Source organism: Myripristis murdjan, chromosome 14 (genome assembly GCF_902150065.1).
Source record: "Myripristis murdjan chromosome 14, fMyrMur1.1, whole genome shotgun sequence".
Classification (NCBI taxonomy): Eukaryota; Metazoa; Chordata; class Actinopteri; order Holocentriformes; family Holocentridae; genus Myripristis; species Myripristis murdjan.
The window spans coordinates 14,184,266-14,204,346 of record NC_043993.1 but is presented as its reverse complement, the minus strand read 5'-3'; the positions used below and the strand labels follow the sequence as shown (position 1 = coordinate 14,204,346).

Sequence of the window (20,081 nt, the reverse complement as noted above, 5' to 3'; positions counted from 1 at the left end):
GGTACGGAAAATAGATATATGGGGATCTTTGAACATGAGGATCTCTGTCTACTTCATCATTGTGTTTAGTCATGGGATGTTTGTAAGTTCAGCCCCTCCATGCATATCCACTTTTGGGGATTAGAGTGACTCACTGTGACACAGATGACAGGGTAGCCAGCGGGCGGGTGGAGGTTTTCTGATGTCCTGGCCACGTCATCGTAGTGGAGCAGCGACACCACGTGAGGCAGGGAGGGGAAGGTGACGTCAGCCATGCTATTAGTCTCCTCGATGTAGACAATCACTCTGGTTACCTGTTCCAGTGAGGCAGGTTAAAGACGGGTTAGAGGTGAATCCCATGAGTCCAATGTGTGTGTGCCAATGTTTGTCTTATCGCGCTGCAATCGATTGTTTTCTAGAGTTTAACATTTTTTATCCATTGTATAATGCTGCTGCCATTTGACACTGTTTGAATTTAAAGCCTTGATTAAGGCTTTGCAGAAATTGGTTGGTTTCACTAATATATCCTGAAATCATTCCCTCCCTTGTGTTTCTGCAGTCCTTATCTGCATCTTTATTCTTGAACCAGGACACATGCCACAAATTGATATCAGTGAGATAAGAAGTAAACAAATCACACCGGTCTCTGCTGAAATGGATCTGGTAATGTTTATTGGACTCTCATAGTTCTCATAATTCATGGCTTTTTTCTTTTTCCTCTCTCTCACTCACTGTGTTACTTCTTCTGTTTTTTCTTCTGAGACAATCTATTATTTATTGTGAAATGTTAGCAGCACTTTTTGTCTGCAGCTACAGTAAAGTGCTGCTGTTGTTTGTGCCAGGTCACCCATGTAAAAAGAGATCCTTGATCTCAGAGGGACTGACCTGGATAAATATGGGTTAAATAAAAGAAGAAAAAACAGAAAAGAAAAAAAGGTTTCTCAGCCGCTCGCTTTATTATCAGGCTGAAATAAATCCATAACTGTCATGTCTGATTTTCTGGGATGGCTGTGTGACAGTTTGAGTGTATCCCTGACCTGAGTTTCGGCCACCATGTTTTCATCAGGCTTCAGGTGGAGAGTAAAAGCTTCCCTCATCTCTCTCACGCCATCATACAGCACCTCCACCTCCACCACATGCTCCTGGTCTCCCTGTTTGAACTCAATGTCTGGAAACACACATACATACATACATACATCATCACAAATAAACACAGTTTCACATTCAGTTGATTTATACAAATCACAAAGTACTGGGCAAGCAATACAATGGCTCAATACCAGAATCAAGTGTTATTCATGGATGCTTCTGATTGCTTGGGCATTTTATTGTTTTAATAGTTTAGTAAAAAAAAAAAAAAAAAAATCACACCTCTGTGGAAATGCTAGAATAAGCTATTGATAAACTTTCCTCGGCAGTTCCTGTGGGTTACAACACATACTCAAACATAGGCACAAATAAAGCAGTGACCCTCATCTGTTGATTCAGAGCAAAATGTCAGAGCACTAGACAAAAAAATTGCGCTCTATTATGCAACAACTAAAACTAGAAATGAGCCTTGATGGCAAATCGTGGTTCTCTCTCACTTTTCTTGCTGCATTTAGTCCTCACAAAATCAAACTGTGGAGCAGTTTAGTCCAAATCATACTGCTGCAAAGGACTACATCACTTAGGCAGAAAGCATTTCAGGCTTCTCTTTGCATGGTGCCACAGGTGGGCGATCCTTCTGCGAATACGTAATATAGTTGTGCATTAGAAATGGCCTGCACAGGGAAAATATTGTGCAAAATGAGAAATTCAGCGCCGTATGACTCAAAACCACTGAGACATTTGCACTCTTTGAATGGTGGCGGGGCAGGTATAATTTGAGGAGAGAGAACATATTCATATATATTTCAAGCCTTGATTAAGCTAAGAGAGGTGCACTCTAAAGCTGAGAGTGCCACACAAGATGGAGTGGGGAGAGAAGAGGATTTTACCCTGCTGACAAAGCATGGAGAATATTGAAATTCAATTAAAATTTACATGAACCTCCACTGGACGACTGCGGGAATTACCTTTCCCACTTCTGGGGTAAAATTAAAAATCAATGACCTCCTCCCCATTCCCCCCAAAAAAGAAAGAAGAAAATATCCCTATGCCTATTTCCATTAATCTTGAACATTTCTTTTGGGGAGACAGGTTTTAGAGTTGATCAAAGTTTCTCTGACTCTTTTAATCTTGTACTGGCCACTGCAAATACATTAAAGACAATAACCAAGTGGTTAATTTTTATCTGTGGGCCAAAGAATACAAGAAGTGCACACACCAAACCTTGGCCAAAGTCACAGGTGGAAGTTATGGCCCTTTTTATGCTAAACCATACACCCTTTGGGCAACATTGTTGCATAGGACATGCCCATATCAGCCAATCAGCAGGGAAAGTTGGTCAGTGCTGCCTTGAGCCATGACGAACCTCTGTGCCAGATTTTATAAGGGTATGTGAATACATTTTAAAAACTAAGGTCCTGTTTGTGCTAAGCCCTGCCCATTGCTACACCCCCCCTTGAGGCTGATTGGCCTGTAAAATGAATCACTTCTGCGCTGGCCCATGACCAAACTTCCAAAAAAAAAGTGTTATGCAAATTAGTCCGGTACTTTTTGAGTTATCCTGCTGATGAACACACAGGCGGAAAGACGAACTGACAGTGGGACAGCGGCAATCATAAGACTGCCTGCAGGAGCTTCCATGTCCTTGGTAGAGGTGACAAACTCAGAGTTATACGATGACCTGTGTAAGGCTTACCTTGGGATATGGGGTAGTAGTCCTCTCCTGAGACAGCTGACCCATCTTTGGTGTGAACGCGGACCAGCGACACCTTGGATGTGTCACCCAGTCGCACCACAGGGATCCTCACCGTGGCGACGGCACCGGCCTCTTTCGGCTCGCTGACACTGAACTTTGTCTCCGCAAAACGAATGATGGACTCTGAGGAGCAGGGACGAGGAGAAAACACCTTGAGCGAATGCTATGTGTTGTCCGTTCTCTAACAATGAAATCCAAACTTTTGCATGCACTTTCAATACAGTGGTAAATAAAATGTGGTAAAGTATAAGCTCAGGTCAGTGATCACCTGCAAGCCTACAATACCTACTTTTATTCTTTTTTATACTTTGGACATACTAAACCCAAAAGGTCTGAACAAATATCTTAAACTCTGTTGTTTTCTGGGTTGAATTATTCATGACACCCCTGCTTCCATAGTTGTTTTTTTTTTCTGCTATTTTCTTTTCTTTTGCATTTTTTACTTTTCTGTTATTGATCTCTTCATTGGTGTGTAAGATGCATTGTGATTGTGGATCAACATTAGTTTCTGTCTTGACATTGAGCTCTTGCCATGATGCATGTATTTTATTCTAATGTTGGGCATTCCTCTGCATGGATGATGCATGCATTCAAACAGAGCAATTAAGAAAAGTACAAAATTATTGCATTGTCCTGTAATTAGTCCTCGCTCTTCCAGTGTCACGCCATCCCATTATGATAAGGTGAGAGGAATTAATAATCAGGATCCTGGCAGTGCTTATCTCTGCTCTGAATGAAATGCTGTCATTGTATCCAATAATCTCTCAAGAAATGTCTGCAGACTGAAATGCTGTCTAACACAGATCCAATCATTATATGCAAGTCTCCTGATTCCTTTTCACTTTCCTCATAACAACAGCTATTATAAACAAAAATCCAATTTTCAAAAGAAATCATTCACCTTTACTCTTAGACCCTGTCCTTAGATAACTCGAATCAGATTGATGCTACTCATTTTCATGTACACTGTGAATATATGTGGCAGATTTATGTCAGCGACTGGGCCCATAAAAGTGGGTTTTGCAAATGCGGATGAACGGACTAAGGGTGGATTTATCCTCCACTACCTCTCTGACTCCCCCCCCTCGCTTCCCTTCCTCTCTCATCCCTTCTTCATCTCACTCTGTTCTTTTCACTTACTGTCAGCTGTGTCTAGTATTTTCACCAGGGTCTCATTTAGAGCCCCCACTGATGCGCCAAACGGTGAGTCACTCTTGGGGCTCCCCAGGACCAACCGCAGCTCCTCTCCTTCCTCATACAGCGTGTCGTCGACCAGCGACAGAGTGCACAACTTCTCAGCCTCACCTAAAGGGTACAGCATGATGGGGATGATGGAAAATGTCAAGAAATTGTGCTTGAAGAAAGAACAGAATTCATTCTTTTCTCCTTTAGAGCCTGTAACTTATTATTTATATTAGGGCTAGGCAATATATCAATATTATAATCAACATCATGATTTGAAACTAAATATCATCTGGAATTTTAGATGTTGTAATATCTTGATATAGCATAAGTGTTGCCTTTTCCTGGTTTTAAAGGCTGCATTACAATTAAGTCATGCAGTTTTATGAACTTAAGAGACTGTTCTAGCCGAGTCTCTAGATACTTGATCATACTAATGACTCATATGTAAATATCTTATTAAAGCTACAATATTGCCACAATATCCATATTGAGGTATTCAGTAAAAAAGATTGTGATATTTGATTATGCCCATATTGCCCAGCCCTAATTTATACCATCATTTCCCTCCTTATCCAGTTCCTCCAGGAGTTTTGGTAGCCTTTTGCTTCCATGCTGTGAAAGAGATTCAGTCTCAGTAATTGTATTACAACGTGCAGCGAATGTGTGGGAAAGTCAAACTTGCAAGCCCTTGTTGTATTTGCAGAGAATTGTTGATTGTACAACAAATGGCATGGTCACTAAACTGCAAATTCCTGGGTGATGCAATTTATTTAATTAAGAACATGTAAATACCAGGAGAAAAATCCACACTGTATGCATTAAAGAGAAATCATGCAAAGTCGTCTCAACAAAATAGGCCGGTTGAATATGTGTGATTTAAAGGACCTGGTAAGAAGGTGATGATTGAGGCGTCTGTGTTGGGTCGCTCATCAAAGTCAACGGCAACCTGCGCAGAGCCCTGCCGGGTGTAACAGCGAACGGTGGATTTGTGTCTGATGTCCCCGCTGCGGTAGACCGTCGCCGAGATCTGACCGTCACTCTCCTCTCCAGAGTACACCGGATCACGGAACTGCACCTTTGGCACTGTCAGTCAGCGGGACAGTTAACTCATCACACATGTCACTTAAAGCTCGAAATGACGGTGAGAGAGACAATAATAACATCAGAGTATCAGTGGTTTTCACAAAGTTAAATTTACGACTCTTCAGAACCCTCTGAATGCTGCCTAGATTGAATTTAAGGCCAATATAAAAGGAAAAAATTAAGAAACAAACAATCCTTTTCCCAACCACACGTAGATGATGAAAGTTCTAAAACTATAAATGAGGACTTTGGAAAAATGACAGCACGAAATTAATTGTCAAGGGACTTGTCTAACTGTGTTTAGTAAAGCAGATAAGGTGAAAAAAACATGTTTTGCAAGAGGAGACAAAGGTATTTGTCACTGCACGGCGGTAAGAAACACAAACTCTATTTATTTAAAAAGTGAGCTTCAAACATTTTAATACTTTCTTAGGCCTTAACTTTAAGACTTTTTGAGGTCGCTTTTTCTCCATCACTTACAGTCGGACACGGAGTCATTGATGAAGACAGTAGCCTTTCCAGGTTCTCCCAGAATGCCGTTCACCGGCATACGGAGGACCAGCTCAAACGTCTCTGTCCCCTCCAGCTCAGGTCGTCCCAGGTCATCTAGAATGGCGACCCTGAACGTCTGCATGCTGACCCCTGGGGCGAAGTCCAGGTTACGGCTGATACCTACGTAGTCAATACCAGCTGGAGGAAGGAGCGGAAAAGAAAAAAAGACATGAAACATGACAAACAAAGCAGGTAGAAGATGCTGAAAAATACACAATTGCTAGCGAGCGATGATACAGCCCGCTGTCAATGAGCAACAGCAGGGTGTATCATCACACACGACCTGAATCCTCAATAGCTGCGTACATACTGACCCTAACATTCCACTAATAATCAGAATAATACCCCAAACAGAGTAAAAATGCCTCATTAAACTACCCCAAACAGAAGAGCCCAGCCCGATATGGCCCAATCAGAGGGAATTTTCAAACAGGTTGAAAGGGCTGGTGTCAACCTTTGATAATCTGTTCAATAGGAAAATATCAGCGACTAATAACCATGTAAACGCTTAATCTGATTGTTTCTCTCTGGTTGGAATAAATATGTTCTTTCTGCACGTTTGCCTCACGTGGGGGTGACATTAGGCGAGGTGACGAGTCTCCAGGAAGGACAGAAACATGGCGGACACCAAAACACAAGTGGTCTGTGGCTGACACAACATTTTTGATGTAATGATATAGGGCCCTATCTTGTGCCACCCGCTATCCGCTGCCACTACCCGCTACCCGCAAATTGCGGATTTAGGAGCTTCCGCTATCCCTAAACGGTATCTTGCGCCACCCGCTACCCGCTATCCATTATGCCGACTGCATCATTTGCGCCTGGAGGTGCGTCGTGGGCGTGTTTCATGCGCTATCCCTAAAGTTGCTATCTTGCGCACACACTTTAGGGATAGCGGATAGCGGGTGGTCCTGACCACCCGCTATCAAGTTTGGGCTGTTAGGAGAGCGCGCCCAGGCGGCTTCAATGCGCGCCCCGACGGAGCCTCGCCACACACACGGTCGGACTGATACCGGGACGCCGCCGGAATGGACTGAGTATATTACTCATATAGACTGTTTAGAGGAAAGACTGTTTTAATTGGACACTTACGCCAGCACGTTTTATTGTTTTATCATAAGCCAGTAGCTGTGCTATATTTTTATTTTTAATATTTTATTTGCCCAATCTACCTCGTCAATAAATTAGTTTACACATAGTTCCACCTCTGCCTCTTGTGTGTGTGTGGTGTGACCCGGGGATTTTACTCAATCAGTACAACCTTGTGACACGTCCACTTGGACACATGTGGCTCCACCTCCCGAATTAACTCGCCTATAATATAATATATAATATGTATATAAAGCCAACTTGCTTTAGCCTCAGTAGAAGCCCTGAGAAAAATCTACCTCCCTCTCTCCATCGCGGGTTTAGGATTTAGGATTTAGGATAGCGCATCCTGCCCTTAAAGGCAATGGCACCTGGCACACTGATTGGTTTAACTGGCGTAACGCCCAAAACACGCCTATTCATAATATAGCGGGTAGCGGAGGTGTTTTGCGGATAGCGGGAGGTGCACAAGATAGCAACTTTTACGGGGGAACGCCTCTTCCTAAATCCTAAATCCGCAAATAGCGGGTTTAGGGAGTCTGGCGCAAGATAGGGCCCTAAATCTGTAAAGGACTGCTGAATGCCTCCATGGCCATGAAAGGCTCGAATCAATGAGGCAGGATTCCACCTATTCATCGACCAAATCAAAAACCGGTGGAAAATTTAAAGTCTGCCTATTTCAAGGCTAAAAGTCAACATGGCAAAAATGGTTTCGACCCAACCAGTTTTCATTTTTGCGGTCTTATGGATGACCTGATGGGAGAGCAACCACTGGCGAACATGACTCAGCCTATATTATATTATATTTCCGGCAGATAAGATGCATCCCTGCAGGCGGAACCACTCTGTGCATGTCAAAAAATTGATAATCTGATTAAATGCTTTGGGGCATGCAAACACACACATTAACAGATCACTTTATTTAGCATTCATGTAAACATTTAAGCTGGCCAATCACTAGAGACCTGCATTCAGTATGGCTGCCCCAACAATGAGGTCATTCAGTCCTCCTGGCAGAGCTTTTCACAGCAGGCATTTTAACATGAAACAGCAGGGAGAATAAAGGTGTTATTAATGGCATTAATTAAGGCTCTGTTCCATTTAAATGAACCAGAGCCTTTCCATCAGGACCCTGGCTCGGTTAGACCAAACCGGAACAGAACACTCATTAATGTCATTAGTAGCAGCTGTGTTTACCTGCTGTTCATGTTACAATGACTGCTGTGACAACAAGCATCACGCTCTTGCTGTTTGTTGCTCTGCTAAAATTAACATTATTGCATACAAAAACTGAGAGCCCGGCCTGATGGGAACACCAAGGTCAATAGAGTTCTTGCTCCAGGGCTTATGGATGTGCACAGCAAATTTGAAAAGATTTAAAAGGCATTCGGGTTATTGTGTTCACTGCCAGGATCTGCAGTGGTTGAGTCAAATCCGTAATCTCTGAGCTTTTGCATGGGGTATTATCTGACTTGTCATTTTGGGGATGTTAGAGTCGGAATTTCTAATCATACACTTGTGATTCAAAAACCTCATTCAGTTCGGAGCCGGGAGCTCACCTTCGGCGGAGACGGGCTCAGCCTTACGCGAGCGGACGGTGACTGTGGCAGTCTTGGACAGATCGGTCCCTGTCCTCCACACTTTGACCTCCACGTAGCCATCGCTCTCATCTACATGGTACTCCACTTCTCCAAAGTAAAACACCGGAGCTGGTGAAGAAAGAAAGAAAAGAAAGAAAGAGACATTTCACATTTTTACAGGCACTTTGCAGCTAGTGTGTGCACCTGTGGTAACAGACCAGCCTGCAGCCATCCATCATCTGAAATGATTCATTTGTAAAGCCAGCAGCCGGATGCAGGGGTCAAATATCCTCAGCCCATTAGTCTGAAGATAAACCACAGGGAGGCGTGACCTTTTGACCTCCCTTGGCCTTTCACCCTGCCTCATTGTTCTCATTCCCCTGACAGAAACTTCACCGAGAACTTTTGACAAAAAAAAAAAAACAACAAAAACAAGATCCTGTTAGAGCTGAAAAACAAGGCATCTGTGTTTGTGGGTGTGTACGTGTAGGTGTGTGTGTGTGTGTGTGTGTGTGTGTACCCCTCGCTCTCTCTGAATCTGGTATGGTGAGATAGTGAGACAGAGGGAAAGAGGCCCCCTAGACTGCTCAAAGGCTTGTTTGAACTGGCATTGTTTCCTGAGGCAGCAAAGTGGAGGCAGTCCAATGTGTATTTGACAGCTCCATCTCTCACAAAACCCCCCGTCAACTCCAAACAACTGACAGAAATAAAAGCTCTTCTGTCTCCATTTTAAGCCGCCACACTCTCCTCCGCTCAGCCACTTTCTTATATTCTGGCATATAATCCAAAAATAGCAAGTATATTTTATTACATTTTTTTTTTTATTTTATTTTGTCATGATCAAACACTTCACGCAGTCCGGAGAATTTCTTCCCTGAATATTGCTTTACTGATTTATACACTTCCATATTTTATTTATACACTTTAACTGGGCCAGATAACAAAAGCCGAGTGTAGCGTACACAACTAAGGGATTGGGAGAATTTGCCTCGGTTACATTTTGATTCTCAACTTGACAGACTAAGCGACAGCCCACGGCACCAATATCCAGAGAGAAACACATATCACCCCCCGCACCTCCCTCGCCGCCCCCTCCCACTCTCCCCCTTCCCACCCACCGAGGTTTCTATCCTCGCCACATCTGTCTTCCTCTCTCGTACCTTATCCTCCTACACTCGGCTTCACCTAACACAGAGCTCTGGTTTGTGACGCAAATAGAGGTAATTCATTTGCACAAAAATGGCAAACAGTGGAGGAGTAGAGGAAAAATTAGAGCTTGTGCAGGTGGAATAATTAAAAAAAAAGAAAAAAAATCTAACCAAATACACCAGTAAATAGTGGAAGGACCAGTAAGGGTATACTCTGGGTGATTTATTAGGGTAATCTACACTCGCGTGCTTCAACATATGGCACCGGAAACACACAGCATCTGTAAACAGTCTCTAAGCAGTCTGGCATGTATTTTTTTTCCTGCTCAGAGGGGAAAATGCCACATGACTGCTAATATACATGTCTGCATTCACACATGTCCTGACTGCGCCTGGGGACGACAATTTCCCGACACTACGGCGGGGAGTTGAAGTGATGAGTGATGAGTGAGAACTGCAGCCTCCCTCTCTCTCCCCTCTGAGGCTGAGCCTGTGGTTTTGTCACTCTGCAGACTGTGAGGACTGGGGAAGGTGTAAAGCCAAACTGTGATAATTACTGTGTGTGTGTGTGTGTGTGTGTGTGTGTGTGTGTGTCAGAGTTGCACTGGCTTCAAAGCAGGGGTGTCCGACCTCTATTAGGTAGTGGGCTGCATTCACGAAGGCCGGACTATTTTTTGCTCAAGTCAATATTCCTTGAGTCGACACTTGGATATTTTAGACTACTTCCATTCCATGGCAGCCTTTTGATTTTTTGATTGCAGCAAAGGTCAGTGCAACAAATTGCCTGGTGTTTTTTTCCAGCCAATGTAATTTATCCTAATTTATTATTCATTTATCATTAATTTATTAATTTATCATAGAAACCTCTCATTTTTCTTATTACACATAGTTGATGACTGATGAAAAATTGGCTGGCGTGCCGTATCTCTGACATATATATATATATATATAAATCCCAATCTATCCATCCAGATAGCTTCTGGGTGATTTGGTGAGGTTTCCAGTCAGCTGTGATCTTCCCTTTCTCCCAGCAACCCAGTGCAGTGCGGCAGGCTGGGTATTTCCAGCAGAAGAACACCGGCAAACTGTGTCCATCCATCACCAACAAGTAAGACAAATAGTTTGCTGGTGTTCCTCTGCAGGAAGTAGCTCCCAATGAAGCTCTTTGTCCCCTGGGGCTGAGGATTATGTCTGTTATCGGTGTCATTGTTTTTGGAAACAACTTCACAAGTAAATACCCATCCAGCACCATTATATTGGGGCGCCGCGAGACAGGGCAGAACTTGGCAGACAGAAAACCTCAACAAATTGCACAGGACCTATCAGGATGGACAGACTGCACCAGAGGCAACTGGGAAACTATGTTTTTTGTATTTTGAGTAAACTGTTCCATTAAATACAGTTTACATTACATTCTCAGCTGTGCAAAACAAAACCATTGGAGAGGGATATTTGTCACACAATAAGGATAGGTAAACAAAATCCCTCCACTTCCAAGCCCAAAGCAACCTGCCACCCACAGTGAAAAATAATCCCTGTTTTTTTAATCTACAGAGGGTGCGTAAAGGATGAACTAACTAGCAATTCCACCACTTTTGGAGTGTGACAAAATGTAAGGCTGCCCTAATATTGAAATGAAGGAGTGGGTTTCCAAGAAATGCTGTGAACTAATCTACAATTCTACAAACTCAGCTGTGTCCATATGCACCCGACTGCAAGAGCGTGAGTGTCCTCTTTCCTTGGCAGGGTACAAGGAGATGACAACACTCAGTTTGAGCCTGAGTGCTCAGCCATGCGGAGAGCAACACTCAGGGAGACAGGTACTGTAGAGTTTAATCTGATAAAGTACTAAATCTAGCAGCCACCCCTGGGCCTTTTTTTTTCAACTGGAGAGGGAGAGGGGGAGAGGGAGAGAGGGAGAGAGGGAGAGAGGGAGAAGGCGAATAGGGGAGGGAAGAAAGTGATGGAAGGAGAGTGACAGACTGAACTTGACTTTGACCAGGGGGAAGGAAAAATGGGGCTAGAGAGAGCACTGGCAGTCACACTTCAAGTTTCTCAAGTGCTTTTTCTCACCACTTACCTTTGATGCGGAATTTGTGGTCTAATGTTAGCTTTGCGTGCACAGGCTCACACACCCACACACACACACTCATACAGTACAAGCAAGAAAATGCAGAATATCATCGCTCCTGTTTTGCTATTTTTTCTTACTGAGGTCAGGTGCTTCAAGAAGGATTGAGGCTGCATGCTGACTGCTTGGGTGCAGGTATTACAGCGCTGTCTGACGTTGTTTAATCCTCTGGGAAGGTAAAAATGACACATCATCTCTCGCAGGAGCTGGGCTTTCACAAACACATTTCCATTCCTTTGAACTAGGCACCAGAGCTGAAGTCTTCTGACAATTTACTAACAATCAGACAGCGTGTCATGTTTTCCTTGTTAACTAGCCCCCCGCTGCCTCTACACACGCACACCCACACACACTCACACCCACTCACACATACTTACACACTTTTTTCAATTTGGCACAATTGTTTGTAACCCTAAAGGAGTTCTCAGTTGTAAGTCATCGTTTTATTTATCCCTGCCTGGCAGTTGCACTGGCATGACAAGTCCTCACTGACACATTATTCAATTTCACACGCAATTTATGACAAAATGAAGGATCTCTCAAAAAGGAAGGTGTATGACCTTGTAAGGGGGGTGAGGCATCTCGAGAGTCTGTCAGGGTCCTAAACAATTGAAGAATAATTCTGTTTATTTTCAACTCAGGCTTTGTTTTTCTAATTTTTACCATCATGACAAATGATTATTTTGAGGTGACCTGGAGGCATGCGAAGGTCTATCTGCAGTGACGTTAGTGATGCAGTTTTCAACACAATTAATCATGATTTGCAATCACGAAATGATGGCAAAAAATAGAAAAACAATGCCCAGGGTGAAAATAACAAGAATAACCTTTCATTTTAACACTTGGCTAGACATCCACTGTTGAATTTCAACACTACAATTTGCATACTCAAAAAATTCTCTCAGACTAAAGAAACTCCAAATATTTTACTGGTCATTCCACAGCGTAATACACCCAGAGGTCATTTCTCACTTTTAAAGCTGGGAATGCTAGAGGCATGCTGGACTAAAGGTTGCTATGGCTTGTAACTTTTATGCATCTGTTTCATTGCAGCTAATCAAAACACAATCTTTTGCCAAGGTTTGATTAAACCATGGCCAATTAGGCTATCCCGCTGAGATCTACATGATCGGAATTAAAAATTCATGCTGTGGTTATTTTAGTCGTAGTTATTTGCTGTTACATCTTCCTCAGAACAAACTCATCTTAAAAAAAGTTAGCTGGGACTGTGGTGCTTAATTGCTATAGGAAACCTTGGCTGCACCCTGCAAACCACGACATTTTGCACAAACCAGCGCAAAGTGGACTATGCAAGTAGTTTCAATGTTTTCTTAGTCTACGTATGCCACATGGGCGGGTCAGGTAGGCCATATAATACAATATTATGGTTCATGGAAAGTGTGCACAGTCACAGCAAAGTATCTGAAAAGTGAAATTTTTGCTATGATTGACAACTTATTCCACATAATCTGAATGATCCTGATGTGGGAAACTCAACCCCTCTGGTTATATGATTCTAACCCAATAATTTTCCTGTTCTGATGCACCCTCATGTATAAGAAAAAATGCAAACAAAAAACTACATGACTTTTTAAATCTGATATAATGATCGCATGACATTTTACAAAATGTAACCTAGCGCAGAGCCCCTCTGTCTCACCTCGTCGACAGAGAGAATCAATGCAGGGCAGTGAGCCGGTGGAGAACGCCTATAGACTGGAACAGCCATTGTTATTTCCCCGAAGGCCTGTCTGTTATGAGATAAGTCTCCATTGCCTTCCACTGCTTTCGGACTGACAGTGATGGCATGTAATTATAAGATGTGATCTACTTTGCAAGCATGTTCATATGATGCTGTAACATGATGAAACCAGACCGGGGACATGTGTGATTCTGTAGTCCCGCTGGATTCCTGTGTGTCACTCTGCTGTAATTAAAAACTGTCTTCATATCAGAGGTTTGATTTCATCTCTCTGCTGAGGGTGCGGGGTGTATGTCAGATTATTTGAAAGACTCCTAGTCCCCATGCCTGGTACGTTTGTGAATATTGCTAGGGTGTAATTAAAAAAAAAAAAAAAAAAAAAAAAGTTTAATACATGAAAGTCATTATGACAATCTAAAACATCAGACTATAAATACCCACCCACGCTCTTGAACCCATGCTGCAAGCTCCAGGTTGCTTTACAGATAAATTACACATGCATACAGGCACCTGTGAGTGTACATGTAGAACACAAACACACACACACACACACACACACACAGACACACACACACACACACACCCAAACTAGAAATTAATTAAATCCCATCAGCCTCTGTTCTATAACAAACAACCTTTTGCAAAGTTCACTAAGACCTTTCATCTGGCTGCATCACATTCGAGTGGAGGTTTGGGGAGCAAGAGTTAGATTTTAAGCTCCTCTAATTAACTAGGTCATAACTTTCACAGAAAGATCACTGAAAACTGAAGCCAAAAAAAAAGAAGTCAGTCAGTTAAAAAAAAGAAGTCAGCTAACAAATAAAGACAGGTAGACTAACAAAATGACCAAGAACTACAGACAGATGCAGTAGATTCAAACACACGGAAACCTAGTAAACGCTCCCTGTAGAGCTGCAGGACGCCTTACCATCATCCACATCTGGCAAGATGCTGACTTTCGTGCTGGGGTAATGCGCTCCAAGACGCCCCCCGATGGGCAGTGACACAGAGACGTTGAAGCTCTCCTCGCCCTCGTAGAGTGAGTCGTCGATGATCACCACGCGACACTGCTTCTCCCTCTCGCCCTTGTCAAATCGCAGGATGCTGCCGTGCTCCTCGGGGCGCGAGATGAAGTCCGAATATGACAGAACTGCGGTGGGAACCGTCCCTGTGGCTGAACCTTTGAGAGAGAGAGCCAGCGAGAGGAGAGGTGAGGACTGCGAGAGGTATGAAGAATGTGAGGAATAGTTCAAAGGTATAGAAAAAAATGACACCTGCTCCTCTTCAGAAATGATCAATAACCCAGCAAATCAAAGGGTAACAGAAACTTGGAGTGCTTGGTATATAAAACTCTTTTCAGACGGGATCCTTTTTATTTTAGAAATTCTGAATTATCCACTTCAGGTAATGTGTTTTTTTCCCCTTTTCTTTCCACTACAGGACATGTGAATTTGGAGAAGAAATTTTCACATATTCACATTCAGTTGAGCAGAACTGTGGTTATAATTGCCTGTGTGGTTCGATTTGATGGGGGGAAAGTGGTGCGATGAAGAATGAACACAATTTAGAGAGGGTCGTGAGCGGGTTGAACAAAACAAGTTTGAAACAGATAAACATGTCACCTGCTATGAATGAATCAGGCTGAGATATACACATTTTGAGTTAAAACATTTGACCTTTAATTTGATGTTATTCTTTTTTTTTTTTTAACACACACTGCACCATCCCTCCAAATTTGATCAAAATCAGATCAGTTTTGTCAGACATGCACAGTCAGATCCGACCCCCCACCACCATCAATTTGCTGCATGGTGGATGATTAAATAACAACACCTATGATATGACAGTTTGGCCAGCTGCACAGTCAGCAGGCAGGCAGGCAGGCAGGGATTATACTGAGGGTGAGCAGTTTAGATGGAGAAGGGTAGTCGGTACCCTGCTGTGTGTAGCAGACCACCATGAGCTCCTGGCTGATGTCTCCGCTCCTGTGCACGGGGATGAGGAGCTCGCCGACATCCTCCTCCACCGTGTAGCTCTGCTTGGGAATGAACACGGTCGACTCTGGTTGGAAGAGAAGAGAAACAGCAGGGGAAGTCAGATGAAAGAACAAAAGGTTATGGTATGTATAGCAATCTGCAAAAATCTACATCTTCTTAGAATACAATTAAATGCACATTTAGGGTTTGGTTCTGGCTATGCATTTGCGCACCGCGACAAATTAAGAGTTTTTCCAGGTTTATTGAAGAGGAAGTCCTGCGGTGTGCTTATACATATTCAAAAATAACTCCCCATCATAGTTTTTGGTTTTGACGCAATCAGAGGTGCTCTTCAAAGAGACCCCTCTCAAAGTTTTTTTTTTTTTCCTCTCTCTCTCTCTTTTTTTCCCTCTTGCTGCCTGGTGTGTCGCAGGCAATTACACATGCAAGCCTCTCAGTTCATCCCACAGAGTGAGTCAGCTGGGAGTTTCACACATCGACTCTTCTAGACACAGAGGGGTCAGTGTGGGTGTCAGCGCCCGAGCCATCTCTCTCATTTTCCCTTCCCTCTCTCCTTCTCCCGTTCTGTCTCGCTTCCTCTCTCTGTCTTTCTGAGAGGAGTTTGTGATTGAGAGAGAGAGTTAGAGCCAGTGAAAGCCTCATCTATCAAAGCTAAGAATGCACTGGTGTTATAGAAACAATAAATGTTGGAGCTATTTTCCACAGACGCATGGGGACCAATAAAAATACTAACAGAGTGGACCGAGTGGTACCTCGTCCCAGATCTCTCTTAGACTTTGTCTTTCTCTCACTCTCACCCCCCCCTCTCTCTTTCTCTCTGAGTGAGTGAGCGAGTGAGAGAGTGAACAATACATCTTTGAATACCAAAATGAGAGACAAATCATTAAACAAGCAAAATAATAATAAAATACCAATTTACATTTTACATATCAGCACATACCACACTATATTTTCTCCTGCTTGATACTTTTAGCTGCATTTTCTATTATACTAAGATCAAATTCTAATATCCAATGTACTATTAAACTGAAATCTAATATGCTATCATACCAAGATCACATTTCCTCTGCATTAATCTATTTAATCTATCATTATTTTACATATATTCTTTTAATTACAACTATTTATTACTGTTATTGTGAGTGTGATCTTTTCATTTAATTGACCACTTTTATCATCAGCATTAAAAATTAGGTTCAAGCAGTAAATTATTGATAGCCGGTGCTAGACTGAGTGACAAGAAGCTGCTCTGCTGTATCTTCTTGCTAGTTTTCAGCACAATCTGACGCGGGACTTGTTTTCAGCCTCAAAAATCATTATAAATGTCCTTTTTGAAAACGGGACACCCACAGCACAGTCATATACACCTTGAAATGATCCACTCAAAAAAAAAAAAAAAAAAAAAAAAAGACTGCAAACATTGCTTTGGAACAGGTTTAATTTAGTATTTTCAGTCATAAATTGCCTTGCACACATTCACATCAGTCTGCTGCTTATCAGATAATGGTGCATTCACGGGAACTTGGACGTCAGACTATCCATCTAGTAATTTTTCAACCTGCAATAGCACAACTTTCATGTTGACAGCGCTCACAAGAAAAGGAATCTCTGAATTTTCTTCCACAAGGAATACCAAAAAAAAAAAAAAAAAAAAAAAAAAAAAAAATAGTGACCATTTTTCCTATGTTGACACCGTGAATGCCTTGTTGTCAAAACATACAAGATGCAAACCCCAAGATGCCACTTCAAGTGGATTCAGCATCAGCCAATTCAGCAGCATAGCGGCACGGAGGTATAAAAGGCCAAGTACTCTCGTAAATCCTTAATACAAGTTGATAGAAAGCACAGTTTGCAACCATTTTTTCAATGGACAGTTTCAACACATATTTACCTGTGCTGTGAGTGTCTCAATTGAAAAGGCACATTTGGTTTTTGAGGTCAAAAACAAGTGCCCAGTTGGACTGTGTTGAAGAGTTGCAGTAGCACTGAGGTTGTGCTGCATGGTTTATAAATGACGAGTTTCATCATTTTAATACTGCCTGGGTTAAAAAATTACTGACCCTATCCTTTAGTGTTATCCTTATTGACTGATTAAACCTTGGCGGTATATACTTAACGGTACTTCATGCCAATTATAAAGCCAGTAGAATTCAACTGAATTGAAAATGGACAACAGCTACAGCATGAAAAATTGGCAAAAACCGAACAGACTTTAAATTCAACATCTATCCTGAGAAGAGCCCGACACCTGAGTTGACTCTTGGGTATGAAGTCATCAACATAAGACAATCTGATGCACCGCAGGGGGTCAAACCTTCGCCTCCTCGTACAGAAACTCTCCCTAAATCATTCTCTTCTCCTCCCAATCTTCTCTTCTCTTCTCCATTTCTTTTCTCTCTGGCCACAATCTGTCACTCCCCAGGGGGGTACAGGGACTCACAGCAGGGGATGAGGGTCAGCTGCAAGCCTATTCCACAGAGACACACACACACACGCACACACACACACACACGCAAGGCTCCTTTCTACTTCCTACTGCTATACACCCTGATTTTCTTCTCTCCCGCTCTCTCCCTCTTTCCACACATACTGTATACCACACCTCATTTCCACACCGTTCTTTCACATTTCACCTGACACTTCGCTCCTCTACCTCCTCTAAATCCACTCACGATTTAGAAAAGCAAACTCCCAGCCAAGTGGGTCAAGTTCACGTCCTACACTGAATCGTTTTGAGTCTTTTTAAACATTTATGGGAAGGAAACATATTCGTTTACAGAGGGTGTAAAAAAAGCAGCAACCATTTGCATCTGATCTTACTCCTGTCTTGCAAAAATAATAATAATAATAATAAATAAATAAAAAAAACTGGTTTGTGTTTTATGTCTAAGTCGAGTGCCTCTCCATTATTGATGATTCATGAATATTCTATGGACACAAATATTTTTTTAAAACTTCTACTGTGTGGTCGTTGCTGTTGTTTTCATTGTTTTGTGCATTTTTACTCATTACTGGCACATTCTGGATATAAGCGTGAGCTAAGTGGCCAAAATGTAACTGAAAATGAGCATGTAAGAGCTAAACAGCTTCTAGAGATAACCCTCTTGATTGAAGTGGATGGTATTCAGCTTAGCGTTTGTTTTTTTTTTTTTTAGTATCCACAAAGCAATCTGCACAAACCACAACATAGCACAACAATCGCAGCCGTGGAGAAAATGGGCGCTCATTTTTGAATCGACCTGTCCTATATTAGACTAGAGATTTTCCAGCTAACTGAGACAGAGCACTCATTACAGAGGAACGTGCTTCACTGGAACCGGCCTTGTGGCTCCAGAGGAAAATACTTAACGTATCACACTCAGGGAGAAAACTGTTCTCCATCATTTCAGTTGAATGACCTTGCCAGAAAACACATTAGAGGAATGGCTACATCGATATTTAGTGTCCTTGTTGTAGAAGAATTAAGAAAAATATTGCTAACTAATGCCAGACCGTGGAACTGCTGGCAGCAAATAGTCAGATAACAAGACTGCTGCGGTCACTTCATCATTACTCACTACTGGATTGGATTATATTTGAAAGAGAATCTTCAAATTTTGCGGGAGGCAAGCTAAGCCATCACACACAGTATCCTTGCAATTAAAAAAGTTTGACCGTTAAGTGTAGCATAAAGAGTTGGCTCGCTACAGGCAAACCCACTGAAGGACAAACCCACTCTTTATTATTAATCAAAGTCGCAGTAGCCTAATAGAGTGGACTGGCACTGGGTACACGCGCTCACAACTTGAAGAAAAATGAAAAACAAAACAAAAACAAACAAAATATAAGAAAGAGCAATGCAAAACAGCTCAGGGCATCCGTGCAAACCAGCTGCTTCAAATTGTCCATGCTGTTACAACAAACTCAGTGTGCTTTCCCTTAATTTTGGGGACACTCTCTGCAGCAGCTCAGTGTTGCTCTCGCCTCCTCTAAAGTTGATATTAGCCTCATTGACCGACCCTCTGGGGAGGGAATCTCCGGGCTAACCAGAGCACCAGACAAAGCCAGTTTTGGTCATTAGAGATAGAAGTTAGTGTACAGCTAACGCCACGGACACAGATAAAGCCTCTCTGGCCCATTAGAGTACAGAGCGCTGCATATCTGTCACATTAGACAATCCCTGGAGATAGCAGAAAACAAACCAACCCCTGCCCTCCACACACACTGTAATTAACCCACTGGGGAGGATAGATTGAGGAGGGAGAGAGAGAGAGAGAAAGGGCAAGAGAGATGTAGATGTAGAGGAAGACAGAGAGAGCAAGGGAGACAGAGAAATCAAGACTTTGAGAGAGGACAAAGTGAGGGAGAGGGAAATCAGAGAAAGAAAGAGAGAGAGAGGTGTGAGAGAGAGAGAGAGAGGTAAGAGAGAGAGAGAGAAAGAGAGGTAAGAGAGAGAGAATAATAGGAGAACTATAGCTGTTGCACATCACTACATGGAGGCCTTAGTGTTTTCATTTTTGTTGCATGTCTGATGTCTGTAATCACTTAAAAAATCAACTGTCTAGGCAGGTAAAGCATACACAATGAAAAAAAAAAGAAAAGAAATAGAATCAAAGTTATTCAACACAAAATCTACCCTTGATGGAGCAGAGCGGCCTCTCTGTGGCATTACCAAATATTCCATTAGCAGTTCGATTTATGGGCAGGGGCAAAAAGCACAGGGAGAGTGAAAATGGCAGATTAGAAACTAAAGAGAGAAAAAGATTGAAGTTGAGCATCTGTGTGTGTGTGAGGGACACTCCATTCAAATC

General features: G+C 42.5%; 1 protein-coding gene across 2 annotated transcripts in view; it reads right to left on the bottom strand.

The window, feature by feature from the left end:
* Positions 1-20,081, bottom strand: part of frem2a (FRAS1 related extracellular matrix 2a) — a 67,138-nt gene that overhangs the window by 16,029 nt on the left and 31,028 nt on the right. For both annotated transcript variants that reach the window (XM_030069665.1, XM_030069663.1), the window contains exons 5-13: positions 15,230-15,355; positions 14,223-14,474; positions 8,293-8,442; positions 5,573-5,782; positions 4,895-5,092; positions 3,965-4,129; positions 2,765-2,947; positions 1,017-1,147; positions 135-293 (exon numbers count right to left, since the gene is read on the bottom strand). In XM_030069665.1, the coding sequence (XP_029925525.1) occupies positions 135-293; positions 1,017-1,147; positions 2,765-2,947; positions 3,965-4,129; positions 4,895-5,092; positions 5,573-5,782; positions 8,293-8,442; positions 14,223-14,474; positions 15,230-15,355 (1,574 nt within the window). The remainder of the gene's footprint in view (positions 1-134; positions 294-1,016; positions 1,148-2,764; positions 2,948-3,964; positions 4,130-4,894; positions 5,093-5,572; positions 5,783-8,292; positions 8,443-14,222; positions 14,475-15,229; positions 15,356-20,081) is intronic.